We start from the raw sequence: 11,654 nt of genomic DNA on the forward strand, positions 1-11,654 counted from the left end.
ACAATTCATGCGCACAAAGTATAAGTTTTCCATTCGTTTGCGAAAAAGATCAACTTCTGAGCAAAGTTTCAATTTTCAGATTGTTCTCGCTGCTAGGTGCAAAGATTTTGAGATCCTTTTAATGCAAGACCGAAAACAAGTAAGCAAATATCTGTGGGAAAGTTATCAATTACACAGTAGAACAGTGTTTTTGTTACATATATTTTCTAAACATGGTTGGAAAGGTAATTTTGTGCTGAACAACTCTTAAAAGAGATAATATACCCATGTCGTCAAAAAAGAAAATTATTCAAGTTTTTATTGTCGTCCGGTGAACAATTAGAAAAAATGAAGTGAATTCTAATTTTACATAGAAAAACGCGCAAGAAGCACTAAAAAAATGTTCCATAGATTTCTGTCGACAGATATTTATTTATGTCTACGAATATTTAACCTGCCTAGAATATGTAGAAGGATCTAACTCTATAAAAGCCTCATGTATTCAGAAAGAATGGATACTTGGGTCTTTGTCTTAAATCTGTCTTCGACTTTCTTTATTTCTCGATGAAAAACTTATCAGCAAGGAAATTTAAATGAGACATAATTTGTGGAACGTTTGTTTCCTAAAAATTCACTGAACACTAAGCCAATTGATTCCCAAGTAAATTCAAATAGGCGCAGAACATTTGATCCTCCATTTGAATTTCAAGCCCAATGAAAATTCCTAAAAATAGAAAACGTACATAATATGAAAACTGAAATTCACTGTATCTTTTAATTTTTACCTTGGTTTATGTTAGCAGCAGAAAGCTTAGGAAATATTGTTTTCAGATGTTGAAATGCTTCCTCTCTTGTATTTCACTTGCATAAGAAGCACATGTGATTGGTATATCCAGATTGTAAGCTAGTTACTAAAGCTATAATTTTTAAATCGCCTATCAAATTCCACTCAAATTTTTTGTTTAACAAGTGTTGAATATTCTCGTATGTTTCTGTAATTTGTTAGGAATATGTAGTCGGCAGTACTAGATATTTATTCCCATTATGCAATAGTACACCTTCAACTGGAACTATCTATGAACAATCTCCAAAAAAAATTTTTTGACGATGTAGGCATAATATCTTATTTATTAGATAGTTATTCAGTACAAAATAACCTTTCAGAATACATTTTCAGAATGCTTGTAACAAGAAATTTTTCTAAAATTGTTCGACTGTGTATCATTCATAAACTGTTTTCAGACCAAGATTGAATTAGTTGATGTACCTTCAAAAGCGTTTGAAGCAATATTGTATTACATTTACACAGGTAGTTAGCCAAAATTTTAACTAAATATCTTGAATACATTGTGGTGTTAAATTTGTGGCAGGATCCGTTGTAATTGCATCATTCGATGGAAAATATATGTTTGATATATTGCAACTAGCAGTCGAATGTTAGTTAAAAACACTGGAAAAACGTATAAACGAATAATTCAATTCCATTCTGAATTCGTCAAATGTTTGTTTCTTTCTAAACATGTCCAACGTACACGACATGGATGAGTTAAGACAAAAATGTCATACTTTTATCGATGAACATGTTTCGCAAACGTTAGAATATGATTTTTTAAATAGCCTTATCCAAGTAACATCTCTACACTAACTGCGTATAAACATATACTTAATAGCATGTTTCAAAAATCTAGGGTTAAATTATTATTGAAAAGGGATGCGTTTCTGGTTGACGAAATTGACGTTTTTAATATAGCGGCGAACTGGTGCAAAATTAACAAAGATGTAGATAACTTGGTTATTGAATGTGTTCGATTTTCTTGCTTAACGCAAAATGAAATCTTAAATGTTGTTTGGCCGTCTAAAGTTGTAGATAATGAAAAACTGCTGAATCTTCTTGCACTGATTCAAAATAAAAGCACACACGAAGAACTACGCTTTGCTGGACAGTGTAAGTACGAAGACTGCTTAATCACCAAATCAGAAATGTAGACCTGTATGTTTTTTAGTAAAAGATAAAAATCTTTCTACAGCAGGATATAATGTTAAAGTGATTTCTGGAATGAATACCAACATGTTGTTTGAAGAACCTGAAAATTGTTGACAGTACAGTTTCTAAATGCGGAGTCCTCGCTTCAATCGAAAACTAGGAAACGGGGGCGCGGTATGCCAGTCTGTGGGAGTTCCAGATTTGGATCTGCTGACACTGAAGAACGACGGTTGTGGGACTAGTAGCGATGAGTCATTGGTAGTAGAGGAGGAACAAGCCCCTCATCCCGTTGCTGAATCGAGCCGGTTGTGCTCTGCGCATGCGAACGTCGTACCGGTTTCGAAATGGAATTTAAAGTTTACGGGAGGCGAAAAGGAGATATCATTGAGTGCGTTTTTGGCGCGAGTTGAGGAATTACGGATCGCCCGACACGCCACTAAACAAGATCTTTTGGACGGCGTTATTGATTTGTTTTCAGATAGAGCTCTAGTTTAGTTCAGAGCAAATCGCAAGCGTATAGACGGGTGGGACACTTTGGTCGCTTTATTAAGGCAACAATTTCAACCAGTGGATTACAATGATCGTCTTTTCGAAGAAATTCGCAGTCGTACCCAGGGTGCTGATGAACCTATGGGAATTTATTTAGCTGTCATGGATAACCTTTTCGATCGTCTGACGGTTAATGTTCCAGAGGGCCGCACGCCTCAAGATTATTTTACGCAATATTTCTCCATTTTATCAAAAGCAGTTGGGAACGAGACCTGTTACATCGCAGGAGGAACTTTTGGAGTTAGGTAGATTGGCCGAGTCTAGGAAAGCTTCGGTGGAAACGTTCAAGTCTCCCCCTAAGCGCGGTTCACATTACTTTTTGGAACCAGATCTTGCGTATCTCGAGATATCGGATACTTCCGTTGAGGCATCCGGAAGGGAGTTTAAGACTAGTTCGAAGGCTCGGTTTCCAGATAAATCAGGTCCGTGTTCGTCCGGTGCTATAGAGCATTCTTCTAAGTCAGTCGCATGCTGAAATTGTGGAAAGTCCGGTCACGTAAGACGTGAATGTCCTTCAAGAAAGTTAAAATGTCATCGTTGTGGTAAGCACGGTTTTACTGTACAGAACTGTCCAGGGTGTTCGGGAAACGGGCGCAAGGGTGCGTAAAAGGTCGCAGCGTCAACCCTTCTAGTCCGATAGCGACCAAGCATAATTTCTTTCCTGGTTCGGTGGACGAAGATGAACTCAGTAGGCGTTATGTGTTGCAGTACGTATTGCAACACGCTAAAGGAGATGAAAGACCTTATCTCGACGTGTTGATACAAGGTGTTGGTTTTTGCGGGTTGTTAGATTCGGGAGCTTCCAGAACTATTCTTGGTGGTCCTGGATGGGAAGTTTTGAGGAGTTCAGGAGTGTGTCTAAACCCTATTGATTTGCAGTGCATCATTGCAAACGGTGCCAAATGTCATTGTTCTGGTTATGTTCGCGCTACCGTGAGGTTGATGGATCGCGTGCGGGTGCTTGAAATTTTAGTCATTCCGGCGGTTCCTCAGAAGTTGATTTTGGGAGTAGATTTTTGGAAGGTGATGAATATCGTACCGGATTTGAGGCAGAACGTTTGGCATTTTTTGAAGGAACCGTGTGACTCCTTTTCGTTGAATAGTGTTCTGGACGAGAGCAGGTTGTCGCTCGAGCAGAAAAGCGCGTTAGAATTACTGCTGAAAGCTAAGTTACAGCGTAAGCCAGATTCTATCGGGTGTGCGAACACCGCACAGCACCACATCGAGCTTCTGCCCGGCACTAAGTCAATTAAACAACGTTATTATCCCGTCTCTCCCCACAAACAGCGTATCATAGATGAAGAACTCAAAAGAATGTTGGAGATGGACGTGATTGAGTCTTCTAAGTCCACCTGGTCGTCACCTGTATGTCTGGTTCGCAAAAAGAACGGGTCTTATCGATTTTGCGTGGATTATCGTCAGTTAAATGCTGTTACGAAAAAGGATGCATATCCTCTTCCATATATTTCGTCTATTTTGGATCAGTTACGCAACGCGAAATTTATTAGTTCTATCGACATCAAGAGTGCGTTCTGGCAGGTTGATTTGACTCCAGAGTCGCGGGAGTTCACCGCTTTTACTATTCCTGGTCGTGGTCTTTATCATTTCAAGAGAATGCCGTTTGGGCTTACTGGTGCTCCAGCCACGTGGCAACGTATTATCGACAACGTGTTGGGTGCAGACCTAGACGATATTATTCTCGTTTCGGGAGACTTTGAGTCTCACCTTAAGTTGTTGGAGTGTGTTTTGGATCGTCTGCACGCAACCGGTCTTGTTGTAGCGGAAGATAAATGCTCATTTTGTCGTTCCGAGCTGTCTTATCTCGGGTATGTGGTTGATCGGTTGGGAATACTGCCTGATCCTGGTAAAGTCCAATCGATCGTAGATATTCCTGTTCCGGGTAGTGTTACTGAAGTGCGTAGATTTATAGGGATGGCCTCTTGGTATCGGAAGTTTGTACCGAATTTCTCGTCTGTTATTGAGCCGTTGTGTAAGCTGACGAAAAAGAACGTTAAATTCCAATGGTCGTCGAAGTGTGGAGCTGCGTTTCAATCCATTAAGGACTTTTTAGTTTCTGCCCCCATCCTTACTTGTCCTGATTTCAATACGGAATTTATTCTGCAGTACGACGCATCTGGGTACAGAATTGCGGCAGTTCTTTGTCAGAATATTGATGATGGCGAGCGTCCTATTTGTTATTTATCTCGATCTTTGTCTCGACCCGAGCGAAATTATACTACCACCGAACGTGAGTGCTTAGCTGTAATATGGGCAGTCGAGAAGCTCCGTCATTACCTAGAGGGTACTCATTTTACCGTCGTTAGAGATCATTTTAGCCTTTTACGGCTGAATCGCTTGAAAGACCCTCAAGGCCGTCTTGCAAGATGGGCTTTACGGCTACAGCCTTATGATTATACGATCATTCATCGTAAAGGCAAAGATAACGTTGTTCCGGATGTACTTTCGCGAGCGGTACCTGTATTGGATGATGCTATGGAAGCAGTCATTCCCGAAACAGATGATTATTCTCAGACAACAGATCCTTGGTACTCTGATTTGTTGGATAAAGTGGCGAATCGTCCAGCTAGTTGTCCGTCGTTTCGAGTGGAAAATTCTCGGCTGTACAAATATGGGAAGAATAGTCTTCCTGAGCTACGGAAGGAGTCCGATTATTGGAAACTGGTAGTCCCTAAGGATTTCGGTCTGGGTATCTTCAAACGTCATCATGAGATTCCAGCGTCGGGTCATGTGGGTATTTTCAAAACCTATTGGAAGATACGTCATCGTTATTTCTGGCCAAAAATGCAGGCGGACGTGGTCAAGTTCGTGAACGGTTGTGTCACGTGTGCTCGATATAAAACTGAGCGGAAAGCACCAGCTGGTCTAATGGGTGGTAAACCTTCTATCACTGCTCCGTGGCAGTTAGTGAGCTTGGATTTCATAGGACCGTTTGCGAGAGCAACTCAGGGTTACACCCACGTTTTAGTTGCAACCGACCATTTTACAAAGTACGTCGTGTTGTTCGCCGTCCGTGCCGGATCGGCCAAGACTATGACACGTTGCGTTGAGGAGGGGATTTTTCTGGTATATGGGACACCCAAATACTTGATCTGTGACAATGGGACCCAGATGAAGAGCTGTGAATTTCAACAGCTATGCAAGAACTACATATAGAGTCAAGATCTCTTACACGCCCTTATATTACCCACGTGCGGATCCTACCGAACGAGTGAATGCCGTTGTCAAAACCATGATCGCGACTACGGTGAAAGATGATCATCGTCGTTGGGCCGATAATCTGGCGGCCGTTGGTTGTGCGATTCGTACGAGTCGGCACGAGACCACCGGATATTCTCCTTATTTCGCTAACTTTGGCAGGGAACATCAATTGTACGGACATGATGCGGACCATGACTTGTCCGATGAGCCAGAAAACCTCGGCGATACGGTGCGCAAGCGACAGGAAGGATACAAACGGATGTATCAGGATATCGTCGGCAAGTTAGCGAAGGATTTTGCTCGCAATAAAATGACTTACGACCTCCGTCGCAAACCTGTTTATTACGTACTAGGACCCAAGTTTGTGGGACCATTTGTTATTACTCGTAAGTGTGGCGCCCGGACGTATGAATTGGCAGATAAACAAGGTATTAAGTCACGAGTTTGGCACGCACAGGATTTAAAACCTGTGAACGATACGTTTATAGCCCTGTCTGCGGGGCCTGAAGACTACCGGAACCGCGTTTCACCGTGAGGAGTAAAAGTCCCCTAAGTGCACTCTGTAATCGGCTGGTCTTACATCTGTACTGGTTCGGTATTGCCACTCTTGGACGTTCGTATATTCACTGTAACTATTATATCCCTAACAACTTGGATAGAGACTCTATATTAGCTTGTTGCTGTATGACTTGGAGTTTCGCGAAAGTGATCCTCGTTAATAATTCCCAGATTTGACTTGTTGCTTGCTGTTCGGCTGTGCCGGCAGTTTTTATTCTCGATTGTGAGACCCATGAGGTCGAAAATTCCTGGCATTTGGCGCAGGTCGGGAGAGAATTGTAGTAGGGCTTTACTGGCGTATACGGTTTTGTTGTGTAGTGTGTTCTGTGACATGATGACATCATTTCGTTAGACACGTGAGAAGGAAAACTGCATGCCTGACCTTATAACCTGGGTAACCTTCGTCAAGGGCAACTCCACAGAATGGCCGTTGCGGAGAAGAATTCCTTCGCTCAACCTGTTCCTGGAGATGAAGTACAGCTGCACGTTCCGATGAACGGGATGTAGAAAGCGCAGAACGAAGTTCAGCCCAAGATCAGCATAAAAGCAGCATGAAAACGGCTTAAGAACAGCATAAGAGCTGCTTAAAAGGATCTTAAAAGAACCCTGCAAGGGAGAACGACCTACTCGTTAAGGTTTATTCGGCAAAAAAACGACTTACTTAGATGGTGGTGGCCTCGTGGTGCGGAAAAATAAGTAGAAACGCCCGAAATCCGGCTCTGCCGATATAGTACGGTGGTCTTCCAACACTATGACACCGACTACTCATACGGGGGTGAATTTCAGGGATTAATCCGACTATGCGAAAACCAAAACTATGCCCTCGAAAATTCACGCATCATTCCTACCATCACTCCACCTCTAATACCAAGCAACTAATGAATTCCAGACGGAAGTGGAATTTTTCCCTTGCGAGAAAGTGGGGCAACTTTGGTGATGGTATGGGAAGCGGGAAAATACTACCTCAAAATCCCTTTAGAAAAACGATACCCTTTTCAAATATTCCCCCCCTGCATTTCCATGGCACAGCGTACGCGCTAACTGCTACACGGAGCTGTCAACGTGCAGGGGGGAAGTATAGTCAACCTCCACAACAATATCTCAGGGCGTGCTGCGGCAGCCAGGCGCTAAAATAGCCAAAAATACTACAATTAACTCGTGCCGAAATCACGCCGTGACACTGCCCCCTCCTCAAAAATAAATAAATTTGCCTCGGCAAACAGAAACCCTTCCACGCACAGCAACGCTGAGACTGAACCCTATGTACCACAACGTAGGCGGTATTGATGGAAACCTCAACCACAAAAAAAAAAGAAGAAAAGAAAGATAATGCTATACGACAACCATGCCTACCCTACATTACCCAACCTCAAAAAAAAAGTTAAATGAAATGAAATTTAAAATATTTCGGGCGGAGCGCCACTGACCGACAGAGACCAGGGGACGAAAAAATTTTTCCCCCGTGCGTGGCGAATAGCTGTTATCATCGCGCCATTACGCACTCGACCGTCACTGAAAAATCCTTCGCTACGTCACCGCTCATAAAACCGCGTTTCCCAACCGCAATCTCCGGACCTCCACCGGAAGCAACAACTCCTCCTAACACCCTCCAAAAACCCAAAACCTAAAACCAAAAAGCTAAAACAAAATATCTCGAGCGAGAAATGCACTACGCTCGCCTCTAACGCACGGTCCACACGTCCGAGAAAGACCGAGGAGAACCCTGCCCACCCCCTCAGGAATGGGTTGCAGTGATCTACCCTCTCATTACACTCGGCATTCACAAACAAAAGGCCACCCAATCTCCTCCCACAGCGTGCCAAAATCAAAACCAAAACGAGGACGCGTTCGAGGACAACACCTCCACGCTGCAAATCAACAAACACCTGCCCGAGAGAAAGGGATCACCGTGATGTCGCTTATCGCGGGACGCTCTCGGCTTGTCGTTTCGTCGTGTTTTTTTTTTGTTTTAACCACTTTAATGTTTTTCTTCTTATTTTAACTTGGATTAAATCTTATTTAACTCGTATTAGATCTCAATTCCACTCATATTAAATCTTAAGTCATTCATATTAAATCTTAATTTAATTTGTATTAAATCTGCATTACTTGTACTTCTTTCGATTAATTAGCTATCACCATTATCTTAATTTTATTTATTACGTGGTTTTGTTACCTATAGATAATTGTTAGCGTAATATGATTGTCACTATGTTTAGTTACTTTTAAGAGCCTCGTTTGATCAAACGTAGTATTTGTAGGCATTCATTCCAACTGAATCTTATGTGGAGTTGTGCTCACTAGAGCTAGGAATATCGCCATTTAAATTTATTGCTCAATTTATTATAATAACCATTTTATTTTTAATATACACTCATATTAGTACAATATAGTTTTTGTGGTTACGTGAGTGTACCCCCAAAGCCTCACAGATCACAGGTCAGGTCAGGTCACGTCAGGTAAGTCGTAGGCCGACTTTACGGGTGTTTTGGATCCGGACACCCGGTATTCTGTAATAAGGGTCCTGGCGCCCAGAATTTCTTTTTTAGTTTGACTGCGTGCGTATGGGTGTGCGGACCATTAAGGACGTCAGCACTGGGTCGAGTTTTTTTGTAATACGTCCCACGGCCCCTGAGCTGCAATAGCCGGAATCTTTTTTGCCAACAGTCGGCCCTTGCCCAATTAGCTCGCATTTTGAAAAGTAGCGTGGCAAAGTCTTGAGTTCTTTTTTGCATTGATGTTTTTTCAACTGTGATATTATGTGAAGAAATCGGCTCTCAAAAAAGGAATCATTCGATCCACTATGCCTCTTAAAATTTTTAGTTGGATATATGTCATAGTTTTCACATTACAAAGTTAAGCGTGTCCCTGTGATGGGAATCAGCATTATTTTACTCTTTATCCGTAAGTTTTTAAATTTTAATGGTGTACCTGCAGCGGTTCCAAAGTTATAAGACTTATACGGTAGGGATTGACTTTACGGGCACACTGTATGTTTAAATCGTATACCAACCAGAACGATTTCCAGTGAATCACTGAAAAAAAATCTTTGGCGGATTTGACAACTCATTTAGTGCTACAATGTAAAATTTTTTTTTGGATAATTTAGGCTATTTCGTTGGAAGGTCATTTTTATACCATGTGTTTCTTTTATTTGAAACAACCCCTAAATTTTTTTTATTTCTAAAGATAAACATATAGTTCTTTGAGCAAATTTGTATCATTGTAAAAGATCACTTATGTGAATAAATGGCATGAGTGTCAATTTTTCAAACTGCTAGATTGTCGTTAACAAATATGAATATTTCGTCTATTTTATTGAATAACTTTTTAAGTATGATTTTAGAATATTGGTTGCTTATGATTTTTTACAAAAAATCAATCTTTCCATTTATGAAAAAATATACCCAGTGTTCCATAAAAAAAATAAAATTGACGTCATTTCCGGTTCTACCGGAAGTTATAATAAAAATGTGAAGCTGCCATCACATAGTTCCTTTAAAATAATACAAATTTGCTCAAAGAACTGAAAGAATAAGAAAGTTACAGGGGTTGTATCAAATAAAAGAGACAACCTGTATACTAATCACCAGCTGAAGAAATATTGTAATATGCTCCATTCGCCAAATGGCCACTTTCATAATTTCTCGACGTGTCATGACCCCTAGAGTATGAAAAAGGGGATATATTGTAGAATTTAGATAGAATGTACCCATCAAAATTTTGAGATCACGTCATTAAGTTTATGGAAGGGATAAACAGATTTTAAATGGAACATTTAAAAATTATTTTAAATTATATAATCCATTGGCGCATCCTCTACATCTGTCCTACGATATCAAAAATTAACAATTTTTTTTTTTTAAGTTTTATGTTGTATAAAATGTGTTGCCGCTGAAAAATAATAGAAATGTGTGTGTACGTCATTTACAGTTGCAACACTTTTTAACATTTAAGTTCAAGAGATTCCGTACTTAACAATATTATTTATTTAGATTCGGTTGTTGCTTTGACAGAATGTTATCCTTGAACTATATCACTAGAAATCAACAAATTAACAAAATTGCGTTGTTTAAATGTAGTTTAAATAATAAAAATGTTACGTACATTAATGTCAGTGTATTTACTTTGTAGAAAAGATAATTTGTTGATAATAAATAATTGTCACATGTTAGAACGATATTTTATAAACAGAACTTATCAATGTTTGACCTTCATTTCATATTTAATTCGACTGTGTCAGTGGTCATCTACTGTAACTTACAGCGTCAAAGCTTAGAATCATAATGAAAATTTTCGTAACTTTCGTGTTTGTAGTAATTCTTGTGGCGTCATGTAAAGGTAAGGATTTTTCTTTATTCGAAAAAAAAATCGCACTAGGTGAAGTGGACATTATTCTCGTGTTCTATGGTCTACACACAATCCTCCTAATTTTAGGTATAAAAAGTTATATGGGCACAGATATGCAGACATGTTTCAACTGTCTCTGCCATGCCAGAACTGGTTGTTACAGTCGCATCAATTGTGCTAAATACTCAATTAATTTTGACTACTGGAAGACCGCTAATAGTCCAGTGGTTGACGTAGACGATGAACCAGAGACCCAACAAAGTTACAAAAAATGCATGCGCAATGAAAACTGCATTTTAGCTACACTTGACCAGTACGCAGATGCCATTGGACATATGGTATTGAACGCATATTTCATATCACGAAAAAACAGATAACATTTTCCATCTTATTTTAGGATTGCAATTGTGATGGCACGTTTGATTGTAAAGACAGATTTGCTATACACTTATTTGGATCCGAATGCACTAATCCCAAGTTCCCCGAAAACTACGTTACAAGGTTTAATAGTTGTTCAAAAGAGGCAGGTACTAAAACCATGTTGATCGAGGAAGGTTACGATGGGTGCACGCCTGAAGTGTTTTAACTGTTAACAATATTTTAATACGTACGACACTTATTTTTATTAGATTTATTAGAACTGTAGATCAGGAAGCAAATTAAAAAAAGTGTTATTTAGTGTAAATTTAATTCAAATTGATTGTAAATTAAAGGAATGCTTCGATATTCGATAAAACAACAAATGGCACAAATACTTTTATTTTAAAAGTACCAATTATTACATAGCAAAATAGTAATTTTCAAAATTTAAAAAATTATTCGGAAGTTTGTGTCAAAATTATTAAATCTAATTTTTTTATCTCGCTCCATTAGCGGAGGATAAATCATGACTCATTTAGACGTTTTGTATAGATCGTTGCCATGGAAACCACGGCTCTAGTGCCTGTATTTGGCTGGAATCAGGTCACATTTGAAACAGTGGCCGCTGGAAGTAAATCAACTACGGGAGTTCATT

The 11,654-nt window shown here is 39.8% G+C and overlaps 1 protein-coding gene across 1 annotated transcript; it reads left to right on the plus strand.

Annotated features, from left to right (window-relative positions):
* Window positions 1–10,504: 10,504 nt before the first annotated feature.
* LOC135132621 (uncharacterized) lies at window positions 10,505–11,324 on the plus strand. Its single transcript, XM_064060760.1, has 3 exons — window positions 10,505–10,630; window positions 10,727–10,977; window positions 11,037–11,324. Exons 1-3 carry the CDS (start codon window positions 10,576–10,578, stop codon window positions 11,223–11,225), a joined length of 495 nt encoding a protein of 164 aa, XP_063916830.1. The 5' UTR covers window positions 10,505–10,575; the 3' UTR covers window positions 11,226–11,324.
* The last annotated feature ends 330 nt before the right edge of the window (window positions 11,325–11,654 follow it).

This window comes from Zophobas morio, unplaced genomic scaffold (genome assembly GCF_036711695.1).
Source record: "Zophobas morio isolate AGI-343-1 ecotype UQ-CSIRO unplaced genomic scaffold, CSIRO_AGI_Zmor_V1 ptg000021l, whole genome shotgun sequence".
Taxonomy (NCBI): domain Eukaryota; kingdom Metazoa; phylum Arthropoda; class Insecta; order Coleoptera; family Tenebrionidae; genus Zophobas; species Zophobas morio.

Coding starts and splice junctions, on each gene's coding strand:
- LOC135132621 (XM_064060760.1), top strand. CDS start 10,576: ATGAAAATTTTCGTAACTTTCGTGTTTGTAGTAATTCTTGTGGCGTCA. Junction 10,631..10,726: donor TCTTGTGGCGTCATGTAAAG/GTAAGGATTTTT, acceptor TCCTAATTTTAG/GTATAAAAAGTTATATGGGC. Junction 10,978..11,036: donor CAGATGCCATTGGACATATG/GTATTGAACGCA, acceptor ATCTTATTTTAG/GATTGCAATTGTGATGGCAC.